The sequence below is a fragment of the Carassius carassius genome, chromosome 35 (genome assembly GCF_963082965.1).
Source record: "Carassius carassius chromosome 35, fCarCar2.1, whole genome shotgun sequence".
NCBI classification, from domain to species: Eukaryota; Metazoa; Chordata; class Actinopteri; order Cypriniformes; family Cyprinidae; genus Carassius; species Carassius carassius.
Genome location: NC_081789.1, coordinates 7,883,238 through 7,895,564, shown reverse-complemented (window position 1 = coordinate 7,895,564; position 12,327 = coordinate 7,883,238). Strand labels below are relative to the sequence as shown.

The following is a 12,327-nucleotide window of genomic DNA, read 5'->3' as shown; positions in this document are numbered from 1 at the left end:
CAATAATGAATGTCTTATTTGCAGTAGTCAAAATATATATTGAATCATGCAAATATTGGACATTGCACGTCAGATTTTTGTTGTGTGCTTCATTCAACATTACATTAATGTTGTACATGTATAAACAACTATATATTGCAACAATCTATTTAATTATAGCTCATATGCAGTATATAATGGTAGGAAACCTAACTTGTGGTCCTAAAACAATGAACAATACCTGTATTTTTAAAATATATCCTACAGTAAGTGTTTTGAGTCAAAACTTTCATTTTAAATGTTCAACTTTTTTTTCATATTCTTTCATGGAATGTTAAAGTTTTAGTATGCAGTAACCAGTTTGAGAACTCTGTTTTATGTTGTTAATTTGGTGCGAGATCTCTCGTCCTATTCTCGTCCTCATATGTTTGAGCCTTCATACTGCTTGCAATGTGTTTATAATGATTTGCATATTCATATGCACGGCAAACCTCCAACATTTTCATGTAGTGCTCATGAAAATGCATCTTTTTTTTTTTTTTTGAGGATAAAAGGTTTTTTTTTTTTTCGGGTTGGAGGTTGGGGTGGGATTTGGGAAGGTGGGGGTTGGACATTGTAAGTATTTTAATGTGACCTTCATCAGGCATTCATGTCAACTTATCTATTTATGATTTCAGTTTCTTCCACTCTGTTGTTCAATTAGTGCTTGACCCCTTTAGCGGCATTGTAAATTAAATGACATTTCCGTGTCGTCCCATATTTAAAATACTGCGTTAGTTGCGGATCAGAAATGATGATCTTCATTCTGCAGCTAATTTATTCATTTAACAATTTCCCTCCAGAAGTTGCAGCAGAAGGCTGTGGAGCAACCTGAGCAGAAGAAATCCAAGTCGGCTGAATTTCTGATGGGTGAGTCCCGCGTGATGAGTTATTGCTCATAATTTGTGTAAGGATTAATTAACTAATTACAGACAAATGGCTCTGGGCTAAATTTTGCTCTTGCTTGTCAGGGCGCAATTTGTAATTATTTTAATCATTTCTTCTTCTTCGTCTCCTTCATCTTCTTCGTCTTCTCTCTTCCCCTCTTTTTCACACACCATTCCTATTCGTGCTTTGGGTTTAATTTTAACCTCATTGTGTTTCTGTGTCATTAAAGTAGGGAAGAATTTTCAGTTGCCATTAAATGTGCTTTGGAATAATGTGCCACTTTGACCTTCTTGGTTTTATTTTCATATGAGCTTTGTCTTTTTGTCCTCAGCAGACAGAGTCTTGATGGAAGGTGCTGAGAATCCTGCATTCCAGGAGGACTCGGACGAAGAGCTTGAAATGAGAAGTGGTGGGCACGATAGCACGCTTGCAGCTCAGAAGTGTGCAGGGCTGCAGGCCGCAGCTATGGCACAAGGTGAAGCTTCATGCTGTCCCTCTCTCTGTAACACAGGCCCAGCCTCACATTCCAGTGCAGCCTGTCCCAACAGGTATCCCGTTGTAGCATAGGTGCATCTGCAGATGTTGCAGGAGAGAATAACGTGCTAAACGTGCTGCTCATCATCTAAAAGAAACCAGTGTAGACTTACACTTGGAACATACACCCACTTGTCATAGCAGGTTATGAATCCGATATGTAGTTTGTAAGTGTATAAGTACTTTCTCATATCCTTGTTTTTGTGCATCATCAACAATATGTAAGCCATTGGTCAGTTGACTTCGTAAGAACACCCTGTGGCACTTTCAAAACATCAGTCTTGTCCAAGCAGATCGTAAAGTGTGCATTTTTTTCATGCATGGTGAGCTGATTACAATATATGACAGACAGAGTGTTTGGGAAATGTGTTTAAAAAAAGTCATTAGATTTACAATTTGTTTGGTGATACTAATGGTACAGAAATACTGGTCATTGTTAAGGTATAAAGAGCAAATGGACAATTTGTGCATATAATCACCAGATCAGCAATGATCTATCACAATAAATTAAAATGACTGCATTTCACAGGAACAGTGACAGAAAAGTGGTACTCATTTCAGGAAAAGCACATCTTATGCTCAGCTTGGTGGTAGAAATATCATTATGGATGAAAAGTTAAGTAGCAAGTTTGTGTAAGCAATAGACATCAAGAAAAGTATGTATTCATATAATGGATGTTTGTAGACTGTTTAAGTGTTGCAATACCTTTTGTTAATAATAATTGTAAAAAAGCTTCAGCTGAGTCTTCTTATTTGACTTTCTTAACCAATACTTTAGATTAAATGTAGAATATATATGTAGAATAACTGAAAATGCAAAATATGCAACAAAAGTAAAAAAAAAAATAAAAAATACAAAAAATACAAAAAAGAAAAAAGGAGTGGAGTTTAAATTTCAGTCAGTTTCCGTCTTTGTGTGTGTTGTGAAAGCTTACAGAGCACTGGAACGAACATAGAGTGTGTTTTAGCTGGCAGGCATATTCCCGCATGTAAATAATTCAAATGATTATCAAATTCAAGCTGAGATCAAACCTTAGCTTTTGCCTATGCATAATTTCAAAAGTAAAACCGCTGCGTTCAATTCCTTTGATAGATACCACATCAACTTTCATTTCACACTGCAAAAGAAAAAAAAAAAGGACAGATTATTTTGTCCTAAGAGAAGCTGTCTTTTGGGTATTTTTGTAAATTTTGCCAGAATGTAGTTGAGAATGTATTTACTTATATGTACGAAAATTGCATGATTTCACCATCCTAAATCTATAAGCAGCTGCCCTGACAAATCAGTGTTATTCTAGAGAAGTCAGACCGCATTGCAGAGCTGCATTATTGATAGCGTTCATGGAGAACAGAGGAGAGTTTGATTAAGGATGAGAAACACTGGAAGATGGCCAGGCAGTGTAGTTAAATCAAAGATATAATTCAAAGACATCATTTCAAAGACCGCCAACGTTATGCAAATGCAAATGTTTAGCCCCTTCCAACAAAAACAGAAATGGAAGCCAAACTGTGTTTACCGTGGAAAAGAGCTTCACTTCAGAACTCAAGTCACTTCAATTTATTTGATGGGTGAATGTCAGTCAAAAGGGGCGTTCACATTGACAACAATTAAATAGCTTGAGGTTCAACTGTATCAGACGGGGATCACTGTGTGCACTCCCACTGGTAGTTGCAGACTCACATCGCTGCTCATTTGCATGAAGTCAACTCAACTTTGTTGTATCGCCAAAGGTCGCTTTTGCTCATGACGGCAGAAACAGAGACACTATATGTAGGAGGATATACTCTTAGATAAATGGATAAAATAAATTGCAATTCTCATTATGGCTGTTGTAGGAATGAAAGTCCCAGCTTAGAGCTTAAGGACCTTCTTGCCGTCTTGGTAGTATCATTGTGCAGAATATTCCTAACTATTGTTTCTTAATTTTTTCTGTTTTTTTTTTCTTTCTCCATTTTTAGCATAATTCAAGCCAGATACAGTATATGTCATAGCTGATTTGAAATGTGTTTTAAAGCATAATCTTGACAGAGAGGTTTGGAGATTCTGGCCCTTCCCCATTTGAGGAGACAGTAGGAGACAGTTGAGTACTGAAACAGTGACTGCCATTCATTTTGGCCAGTTTGTAACAGAAAGGAAGTTCTAAACATATCAATTATTTTATAGATGAGGATTACTCAGATGCATCTTTCTGAACCATTTTCAAGATGTAAAACCTACAGTTGAGACATGGACGTGTTGAGTAGTGAAGAGCAGAAAGTAGTGACTGTTTAACAGGAATAACCCCTCTAGCTGCTGGCTTTCTATAAAACTCTGGCAAGACGCTTTGATGCCCAAAGGTCAGCGATTGCTAATAAGGAGTCAATGGGATACAGCGTTTGCTTTGTTGCCCCTCTCTCGCTTTCTCTCCCTCTCTCTCTGACCAGTGACCCCAGAGCAGTGTTAGGGTATTGTCTTTGAAATCCAGGGCTCCTTGGCTTATACACATTTCTTATTAGTTCTTTTGAACACAGGTAACATATGGCAGGTTGTGTTTAAAAGATTGCCTACTCTGACCTTTCCTGGCATGCTAATTAGGCCCCTGAGCAGCATTGGGCCCTCGTGAGTGCAGCTCAGGGAAACGTGACCGAGCGGGGCCTTATCAGGTAGCCTGTGCCAGCCGGTGAGAGTGGTGTGGACTTTCAGAATTAACATTTTCACTTCATGTGCTTTTAATAATCTCTAACCTCACCCGGCCCACAACCATCAACCGCCCCACCCCCCCCCCCCACCCCCTCTCACTTTCTCTTTTCTCTCTTCTGCCCGCCTGTACTTTCCACAGGAAATGAAGGTGCCCAAAATTACTTTGACCCCTCGTCGGCAGCGGAGGGTGACCCAAGGCGGTGCAGGATGTCTGGGGTCGGAGGCAGAGATGAGCTGGAATTAAGTATGCCATTTTTTCTCATAATAGGCCGTCTCAGTTCATTAAAGCGGGGTGAGCGAGATCACTCGTAGCCAGTTAGAGCGCTGGGTGGGCTGGTCTATGTAAATACTTTTACCAGTGGGTCACAAGATAGGGTGGTGCTGTGACTGTCATTGCTGAAGGTCACCAATCATTGGTCAGTTCCATTTCCGATCCCTATGCTTCCCTTAACTTCTTTTAAATGAAGGGGGTTCCTTCCAATACAGCTACATGCACCTCAGTGTGTCTATTAAAAGTGTGCTCTGGGGAGCAAAGTCATATGCATGTTATAATGAAACATGGCTATTAACAGAAAAGCCATTCTGACTATATCTGTTGGACATCACCATCCTGTAATATTCCACAATCCTTGCAAACCTACAAACCTTTGATAATGACACTCTAGAGGTGGGGACACCTTCAAATGATATTTTGCATAAATTTCATTGCTGTCAAACGACTTACATTGGACTTACTTGTGTGTTATTATTAGCTCTGAGCTATAATCATTTAATGTAAATGAAGGTCAAGAATTAGTGTCAGTTGTTTGAAATTCATGCCGTATGTTCTTTTATGTTTGGTTTGGACTTTGCAATCCATGTGGAATCAGTCAGTGAGAGGTGTTTGAAAGCACAGCAATAAAATGTACCACATGTCAGCCGTAATATTAATCAAGTCAAATTTTTTCCCCCAGAATTTATGAATGAAGATGAGAGAAACCTTTATGAGAAACTTTTGGAAATGTTTCAAGAAGAAGATGCCTCCACTGTCATAGATTTACCAGGTAATAGTTATTGAAGTTTTGGAAAGAAAAAAGACAAGTGCTTTAATATTGGAATTGTTTCTCCTAGACATGAACAAAGTATCAAAGGATCAAACAAAGTATTTGCCTACATCTTCTGCTTAGCCTTTTATCTTAAGAAAACAAGCAGTCTCACAACTCTCTCTTGTAGAGTTTCAGCATAGATTTTAACAATGTTTCAAATTGTGCTTAGCAAAGTCCACTATGAGATCAAATTTTTCTCATTAAATTCTTACAAGAACAAAATATTTTTATGTTCCATCAGCCTGGAAATAATAATGAATAAAAAAATAATAACGGAAAATAAAAATAATGAATCTCTGCGTTTTACCTTCATTTTCTGATGTTTGTGATTTTTTTTTTTTTCATGAGATGTTTTTACCAAGCAGGTGAGATATTAGCCCACCGATCTGAAGCTTCAGTGCAAAGAGTGTAATTCCCCAACAAAACATTGAGCTCTCAGGTAGGCATGGAGCTCAACTTCTTGTGTGAGAGCTATTGTTGTGCGTGACTCCACCGTTTGTCCCATTAGCAGAGGGTCGGATTAAGACTCTCTCCCAAGTAGAGTGTTGGGCTTATGCTGCTTTTGTCTTGGTGTAAAATGCTCTCTGTGAATTGGTTGAGGAACCGCACAGCAGGTGTAATTGGTTTGCCAGACTGTCATTGGGTTTAGGCCTCACGGTACACGCGAATACAGTGTTAGCTGTCTAACACTCAACTGGATTTTTGTGGATTTAGCTGGAGTATATAGATTAGCCTCTTCGCTATTGTCTTAGAATGCTCATAAAATCCTTCAAAGAAACAGAAGGAAAGAGGATACAGGATTAACACACACACAGTAGAAGGAGGAGGTTGATCACGGGGAGCATCCATCCATGAGGCATTAACACTGTCACAATAGACATGAAACAATTGCCTGCAAGCTTTCTTTGCCGCCACCCCTTAGTGTAGGCCATAGTCTGGTAATTCTCTAAATATCTCCACACCTCTAACACTTAAAGGGTTTGGAGCATCATTACCAGAATGGACACAGTCCAGTATGCTGTGTGTAAAACTCTGAGGAAACCAGTTGGTTGATTCAGATGTTCCAAAGGCTGCTGCCTTCCATAGCGGATTCACTGCTGCATATTAGCACAAAAAAACAAAAAAAAATATGATCTATTGTCAGTATAGTGTAGCATTGCACAAAGCACCGCTCATACAGAAGTCATTTTACACCAAGCAGCTTTCTGTTGGTCAGTGTATCAAATTTGTGTGACCAACTGAACGTAATGCAAGACCTCCTTAGGGATCTCGCATAAAATTCCCTGCATGGGGAAATCTCATCCTCACACGAAATACCTAAATGCATCAATTCCTATTGAATGGACTGGTTTTTGCAGAACAACAGTAAATATGACCACACTTTAACTAAGATGAAACCTGATTTGGAACACTCTAGATAGCATGCAATACAAAAAGAGCATCTCTTGTGGAGCAGCTGATAAAAAAAAAAAAAAAACACAATCGTTGATTGTTAGCTAAGTTAGAAATGCATCACTCTAAGTATAATAATATACAACAGACAAACAATGGATTCTCTCTCTCTCTCTCTCTCTCTCTCTCTCTATATATATATATATATATATATATATATATTCAGACTTACTTGTACTCTTCTTATCTCTCTCTCTCTCTCTCTCTCTCTCTCTCTCTCTATATATATATATATATATATATATATGGGACAAACGCTGGAGTCACGCACAAAAATAGCTCTCACGCAGGAAGTTGAGCTCAATGCATACCTGAGAGCTCAATGTTTTGTAGGGGAATTACACTCCTTGCACTCTATATATATATTGTATATATTATGTATTGAATAAAATTTATTTATAGCCAGTATCTTGTTTCTTCTGCCATCTTTGATGAATGCTTTCACCGAGCCTGTCACAGTGCATTATGGGATTGCTTTATGTGTGAATGATAGAGGAGGTGCAACTTTAGAATTGGGCCAAAAGAAGGCCTTTAAAAAATCAGAGTGCCTATGGTACCTTAAAATGCTGTCTAGGTAGGTAGCCTACTAGGTTTTTGGAACAGACTTGATAAGTATCTTTGCACTTTGGCCTGTCTTGATCCAGGTGTTTCCTGATTGGTGTATAATGCTGCACTGTGAAACAAGCGCAATCACATTAGAGCTTCATTAGCACTACTTTGTTTGATTAACTCGCTGGTTTAATTAAATCGTACTTCTGTGTAATTTGGTTCAGATGAGGAATGTGTCTACACCTCAGAGCAGAGTTTAACATCACTATGACTGAGTTTTCAGATTTGTGTTTGTTGTGTATATTTGTATTCGATTTATAATCATAGTTCATGTGTATTGAAGGTATGGTGAAGTCTGAGCATGCTGAGAATGTTCACCCAGCAGCTGAGAATGGATGGAGAGATCGATGGAGGGCTGAGCTGTTGGAGAGGAGAGTGGAGGTCATTCCTCAGTATGTGGAGCAGCTGAAAGAGTGTGTTCAGAGAGACATGATCCCAGTTAGCAGACTCACATCAGAGCAGGTTAGTTACAGTATATATATATATATATATATATATATATATATAAGCCCATAACTCTCTGATGGCTAGTATGATAATTGCTTTGAAGTCATCATATCATGGCCTGAACTACATCCAGTCTAAACTCTTTCAGCAAATGGCAAGATAAATGTATATTCCAAAAAAGTTGGGACACTGTACAAATTGTGAGTAAAAAAGGAATGGAATAATTTACAAATCTCATGAACTTATATTTTATTCACTATAGAATAAAGATAAAATATCAAATGTTGAAAGTGAGACATTTTGAAATAGCATGCCAATTATTGGCTCATTTTGGATTTCATGAGACCTGCATATTCCCAAAAAGTTTGGACAGGTAGCAATAAGAGGCCGGAAAAGTTAAATGTACAAATATGGAACAGCTGGAGGACCAATTTTTGCCAAACTCATCAGGTCAATTGGCAACAAGAGTGGCAGTGTCTCTCAGAAGTCAAGATAGGCAGAGGATCACCAATTCCCCCAATGTTGTGGCGAAAAATAGTGGAGCAATTAAGAAAGGAGTTTCTCAGGGAAAAATAGCAAAGACTTTGAAGTTATCATAATCTACAGTGCATAGTATTATCCAAAGATTCAGAGAATCTGGAACAATTTCTGTGAGTAAGGTCGGAAAACCATACTGGATGCCTGTGATCTTCGGGCCCTTAGACGGCACTGCATCAAATACAGGAATGCTACTGTAAAGGAAATCACAACATGGGCTCAGGAATACTTCCAGAAAACATTGTTGGTGAACACAATCCACCGTGCCATTCGCCGTTGCCGGCTAAATCTCTATAGGTCAAAAAAGAAGCCATATCTAAACATGATCCAGAAGTTCAGGCGTTTTCTCTGGGCCAAGGCTCATTTAAAATTGACTGTGGCAAAGTAGAAAACTGTTCTGTGGTCAGATGAATCAAAATGTTAAGTTCTTTTTGGAATCAATGCTGAAAGGTATTTCCAAGTTCTAGAACAACAAATGCTCCCATCCAAACGTCGTCTCTTTCAGGGAAGACCTTTCATTTTCCAACATGACAATGCCAGACCACATACTTCATCAATTACAACATCATGGCTGCTTAGAAGAAGGATTCGGGTACTGAAATGGCCAGCCTGCAGTCCAGATCTTTCACCCATAGAAAACATTTGGCACATCATAAAGAGGAAGATGCAACAAAGAAGACCTAAGACAGTTAATCAAGTTAAACATTATGAAGTTTCAATAACAATATACAATACTATACCATTCAAAAGCTTGATTTAAATAATATAAATGTAATAAATAGACAACTGTAACAAATGTAAAAACAATGCTGTTCTTTCAATTCATTCCCCCTAAAAAAAAATGAATATTCTCAGCTCTTTTCAACATTAATAATAATAAAAAAAAAAAAAAAATAATAATAATAATAATAATAATGATGATAATAATAATAACAACTTTTTGTAGAAAATAAGATTGTTAAAAGGATTTCTGAAGGATTGTGTGACTGGAGTAATGATGCCAAAAAATTGTATATATATATATATATATATATATATATATATATATATATATATATGTGTGTGTGTGTGTGTGTGTGTGTGTGTGTGTGTGTGTGTGTGTGTGTGTGTGTGTGTGTGTGTGATATTATTTTAGTAGAAAACGTATATGTGCATGTGCATGGCCCAGATTTATTGTTTATAGTGAAAACCCCTTTGAATGTAAGCTGTTGGTAATGTAATGTACTGTACTATAAGTTCACATTATTTATGTCTTATGTTATTTTTTGTTTCTCCTTTGCAATCAATACTGAAAAAATATAGGATATTTCAGGTCATATTCTAGATGCTTCACTTTCTATGCAATTCTATATACAGAGTAAATGTCAAAAACACAAAATTACACCGAACAGGATAAGTATTAGCCAGCATATTTAAGATGTAGTCAGTCTTGGAAACTTGTTATGACTGAAATGTGAATGAAGAGTTGCACATTAAATAGAGATTCCGAAGTTGAAGTGATAAATGAATGCATAAGGAGCGGATGTGATGTAATGGTTGTTTGAGTCATGGTGTGTGTTAAATAATCACTCTTGGTTTGTGTGTGGCTGCAGAACTCTCCAACTGTTCTGAAAACACAACATTATCCATACCACACTCCACAAGTGTTTCACTATAGGATGTACCACTGTCTTTCAGCGAGTATAAAGCCTCTTAAACATGCTGACAGAATTCTGCGGTGTGTGTCTGTAGGGCTTGCCTGCAGATTGTATTAACATCTCTTTAGATGTTCTGAATTCAAGTTAGCCACATGCAGTGGCAGAATGCAGTCTGTTGGACCTAAACAAGAACATGGATTTTCCTTTTTGGCAGGAAGAGCATTCGGAGCGAGGGAAGACGGAGGAAAAGGTGTGGGCGAGGAAGCAGAGAGTAATGTCGCTCTTAAGGGGAAATTCAAAGGTACTGATGTGTGTCCAGAAAAGGAAAGATTACAGTAGGTATGTCAAATGAGATTTCCTGAGGTACAGGAGCTGCTGCTGAGACCTTCTGCTGTCTTTGCCTATCAATCACACTGTACTATCATTCAAACACACAGTCACAGGCTAATATGGGCAATCTATGGAGTTCTATGTGTGTGTGTGTGTGTGTGTGTGTGTGTGTGTATATATATATATATATATATATATATATATATATTCATTCTTCACCAGAAATGCTTAGGCAATCATTCAAATGGTCTTGGTTGTGTTTGCATTGTTTTTATGAAATAACCTACTCTCATACTAATGTTACTATTTCCAGATGTCCAAAGCACACTGCATGAAGTACTTTATCCCACAATGCAATGCACTTGATTTAACCTTCTACTTTAAGTCTGATGAATTTATTATAATTAAAAGCTACATTTTTTTTCTTGATTCATATTTAACTACAATTACTGTTGTGTAATGTTTGTTTTTCACTCTTTACAAAGAGTAGTGTTTAATAAGCTATAAGGTATTTATTTCCAAACAGAAAATGCGTTCAATAATTTGTGCAGATGACAGAAAGCAAGACACACAATAAGTGTCATAACAACAGCAAAGCACATTATTTTTGCATGCCTTTGCAAGCAGTGATAGGAAGTGAAATGTTTGGTTTCGCTCCACATTTTCATTGTGTAGCATGTTCTGGTTTAATATGGAAATCATTTTAACATTTTTGTTTCTTCATAATATTGGATAAACATTTTTAATAAAGTATGCTCTCTCAGGGACTTGTTTATTAAGATTTTACCATATATATATATATATATATATATATATATATATATATATATTTATTTATTTATTTATTGGGGGGGGGGGGGGGGGGGGTCATTATTGCAACTCAGTTTTTGCCATGAAGATAGCCTTAGATGCTGACATGGTATTGGCCATATAAGACATTTACTATGTAAAACATTTGATTTATTATTTGCTTCTGCAGATTAGGCGCATAGATGAAGAAGAAGCCATTCTGCAGGACAGACTCTATGCTGTGTTCCAGCGGTGCGTGAATTTCTCTACATCCAATCTGATGTGAAATAATCATTAATCTGTGTTTCCAAAGCCATTTACATTTTGCTGACATTTGTGAGAAGATGTAATATACTCCACATTGTATTGTCTCTACCAGTGCATTCTGGGTAAGTTGCCAAAGGCGAGGAAATCTGTCCGTGTCATTGGACGCAAAGTAGCATCAATTTCATCCTGTTCACTTCAGTCTGCAGCCCTTTCTCTTTCGTGCTTTCTGTTTCTGAGTGTCAGGCCTGCAGGCTCGGCTGTGTTTAAGTTTTTAATAATTGTGCAGCACCACACAGACTGATCTAATGAAATCAGGGCTGTTAGTTGGACACTGGCGCAGAGGTTTATTAGATGACCCTCTCTATGTCCTTTCATATCAACACTGGATGGTTGTTACTCAGATGAGACGTCTGTATCAGATCAGGCCAACACCACCCACATTTACTGGAAGAATACTGTGACGTCTAATTTTTTTAGCAGATTTCCAAAACAGTTTCTTTGTTCAAGATAGAAACTTTCAGTGGCAGTATTGCAGGATATCATTCTACCTGGTGTGGTGTTAATGTCTGATATTATTTTAAAGTTAAATGCTTACTCTTCTTTTGACATTATCTATTAAAACAAGGCTTCATTCAAATAGAGGATATTATTTATTTAAATATGGCATGGCATGTCCTAACTTAGATAAGCTAATTAAATATGTATCCATGTATATTTTCAGGGCGGAAAATCGCTTGCTGAATTCTCTGCGTCAACACCAGGCTGAGGTCATCAACCAATATGGTGAAATTATTGAAGAGACAGAAAACACAGAACCACTGGGCATTGAATCTGACCTCCACTGGCAGGTACACTCTCTCTCCTTCTTTCTGTCTCTCTTTCTTACAGTGAAGATCTCTCTGCCTTTATGCAAAAATCAGAAAACCCCACATGTGGACTGTCATAATTCATATAATTTTAATAGATTACGTAAATGATGGTTGAAGGCAATAGTAATTTTGGAACAATTGCCAACTAGTAACAGCAAATATTGCACTGCACTGAGTTTATCAAG

At 37.5% G+C, this 12,327-nt stretch overlaps 1 protein-coding gene across 3 annotated transcripts in view; it reads left to right on the top strand.

Moving 5' to 3' along the window:
* The first annotated feature begins 382 nt into the window (after window positions 1-382).
* Window positions 383-12,327, top strand: part of ofcc1 (orofacial cleft 1 candidate 1) — a 77,335-nt gene continuing 65,390 nt past the window's right edge. For 2 of the 3 annotated variants that reach the window (XM_059524090.1, XM_059524089.1), the window contains exons 1-8: window positions 383-888; window positions 1,238-1,381; window positions 4,260-4,364; window positions 5,074-5,163; window positions 7,550-7,728; window positions 10,102-10,188; window positions 11,197-11,258; window positions 11,995-12,121. In XM_059524090.1, coding sequence (XP_059380073.1) covers window positions 885-888; window positions 1,238-1,381; window positions 4,260-4,364; window positions 5,074-5,163; window positions 7,550-7,728; window positions 10,102-10,188; window positions 11,197-11,258; window positions 11,995-12,121 — 798 coding nt within the window. In that variant the 5' untranslated portion in view covers window positions 383-884. The remainder of the gene's footprint in view (window positions 889-1,237; window positions 1,382-4,259; window positions 4,365-5,073; window positions 5,164-7,549; window positions 7,729-10,101; window positions 10,189-11,196; window positions 11,259-11,994; window positions 12,122-12,327) is intronic. The other variant, XM_059524091.1, reaches the window with a different exon arrangement.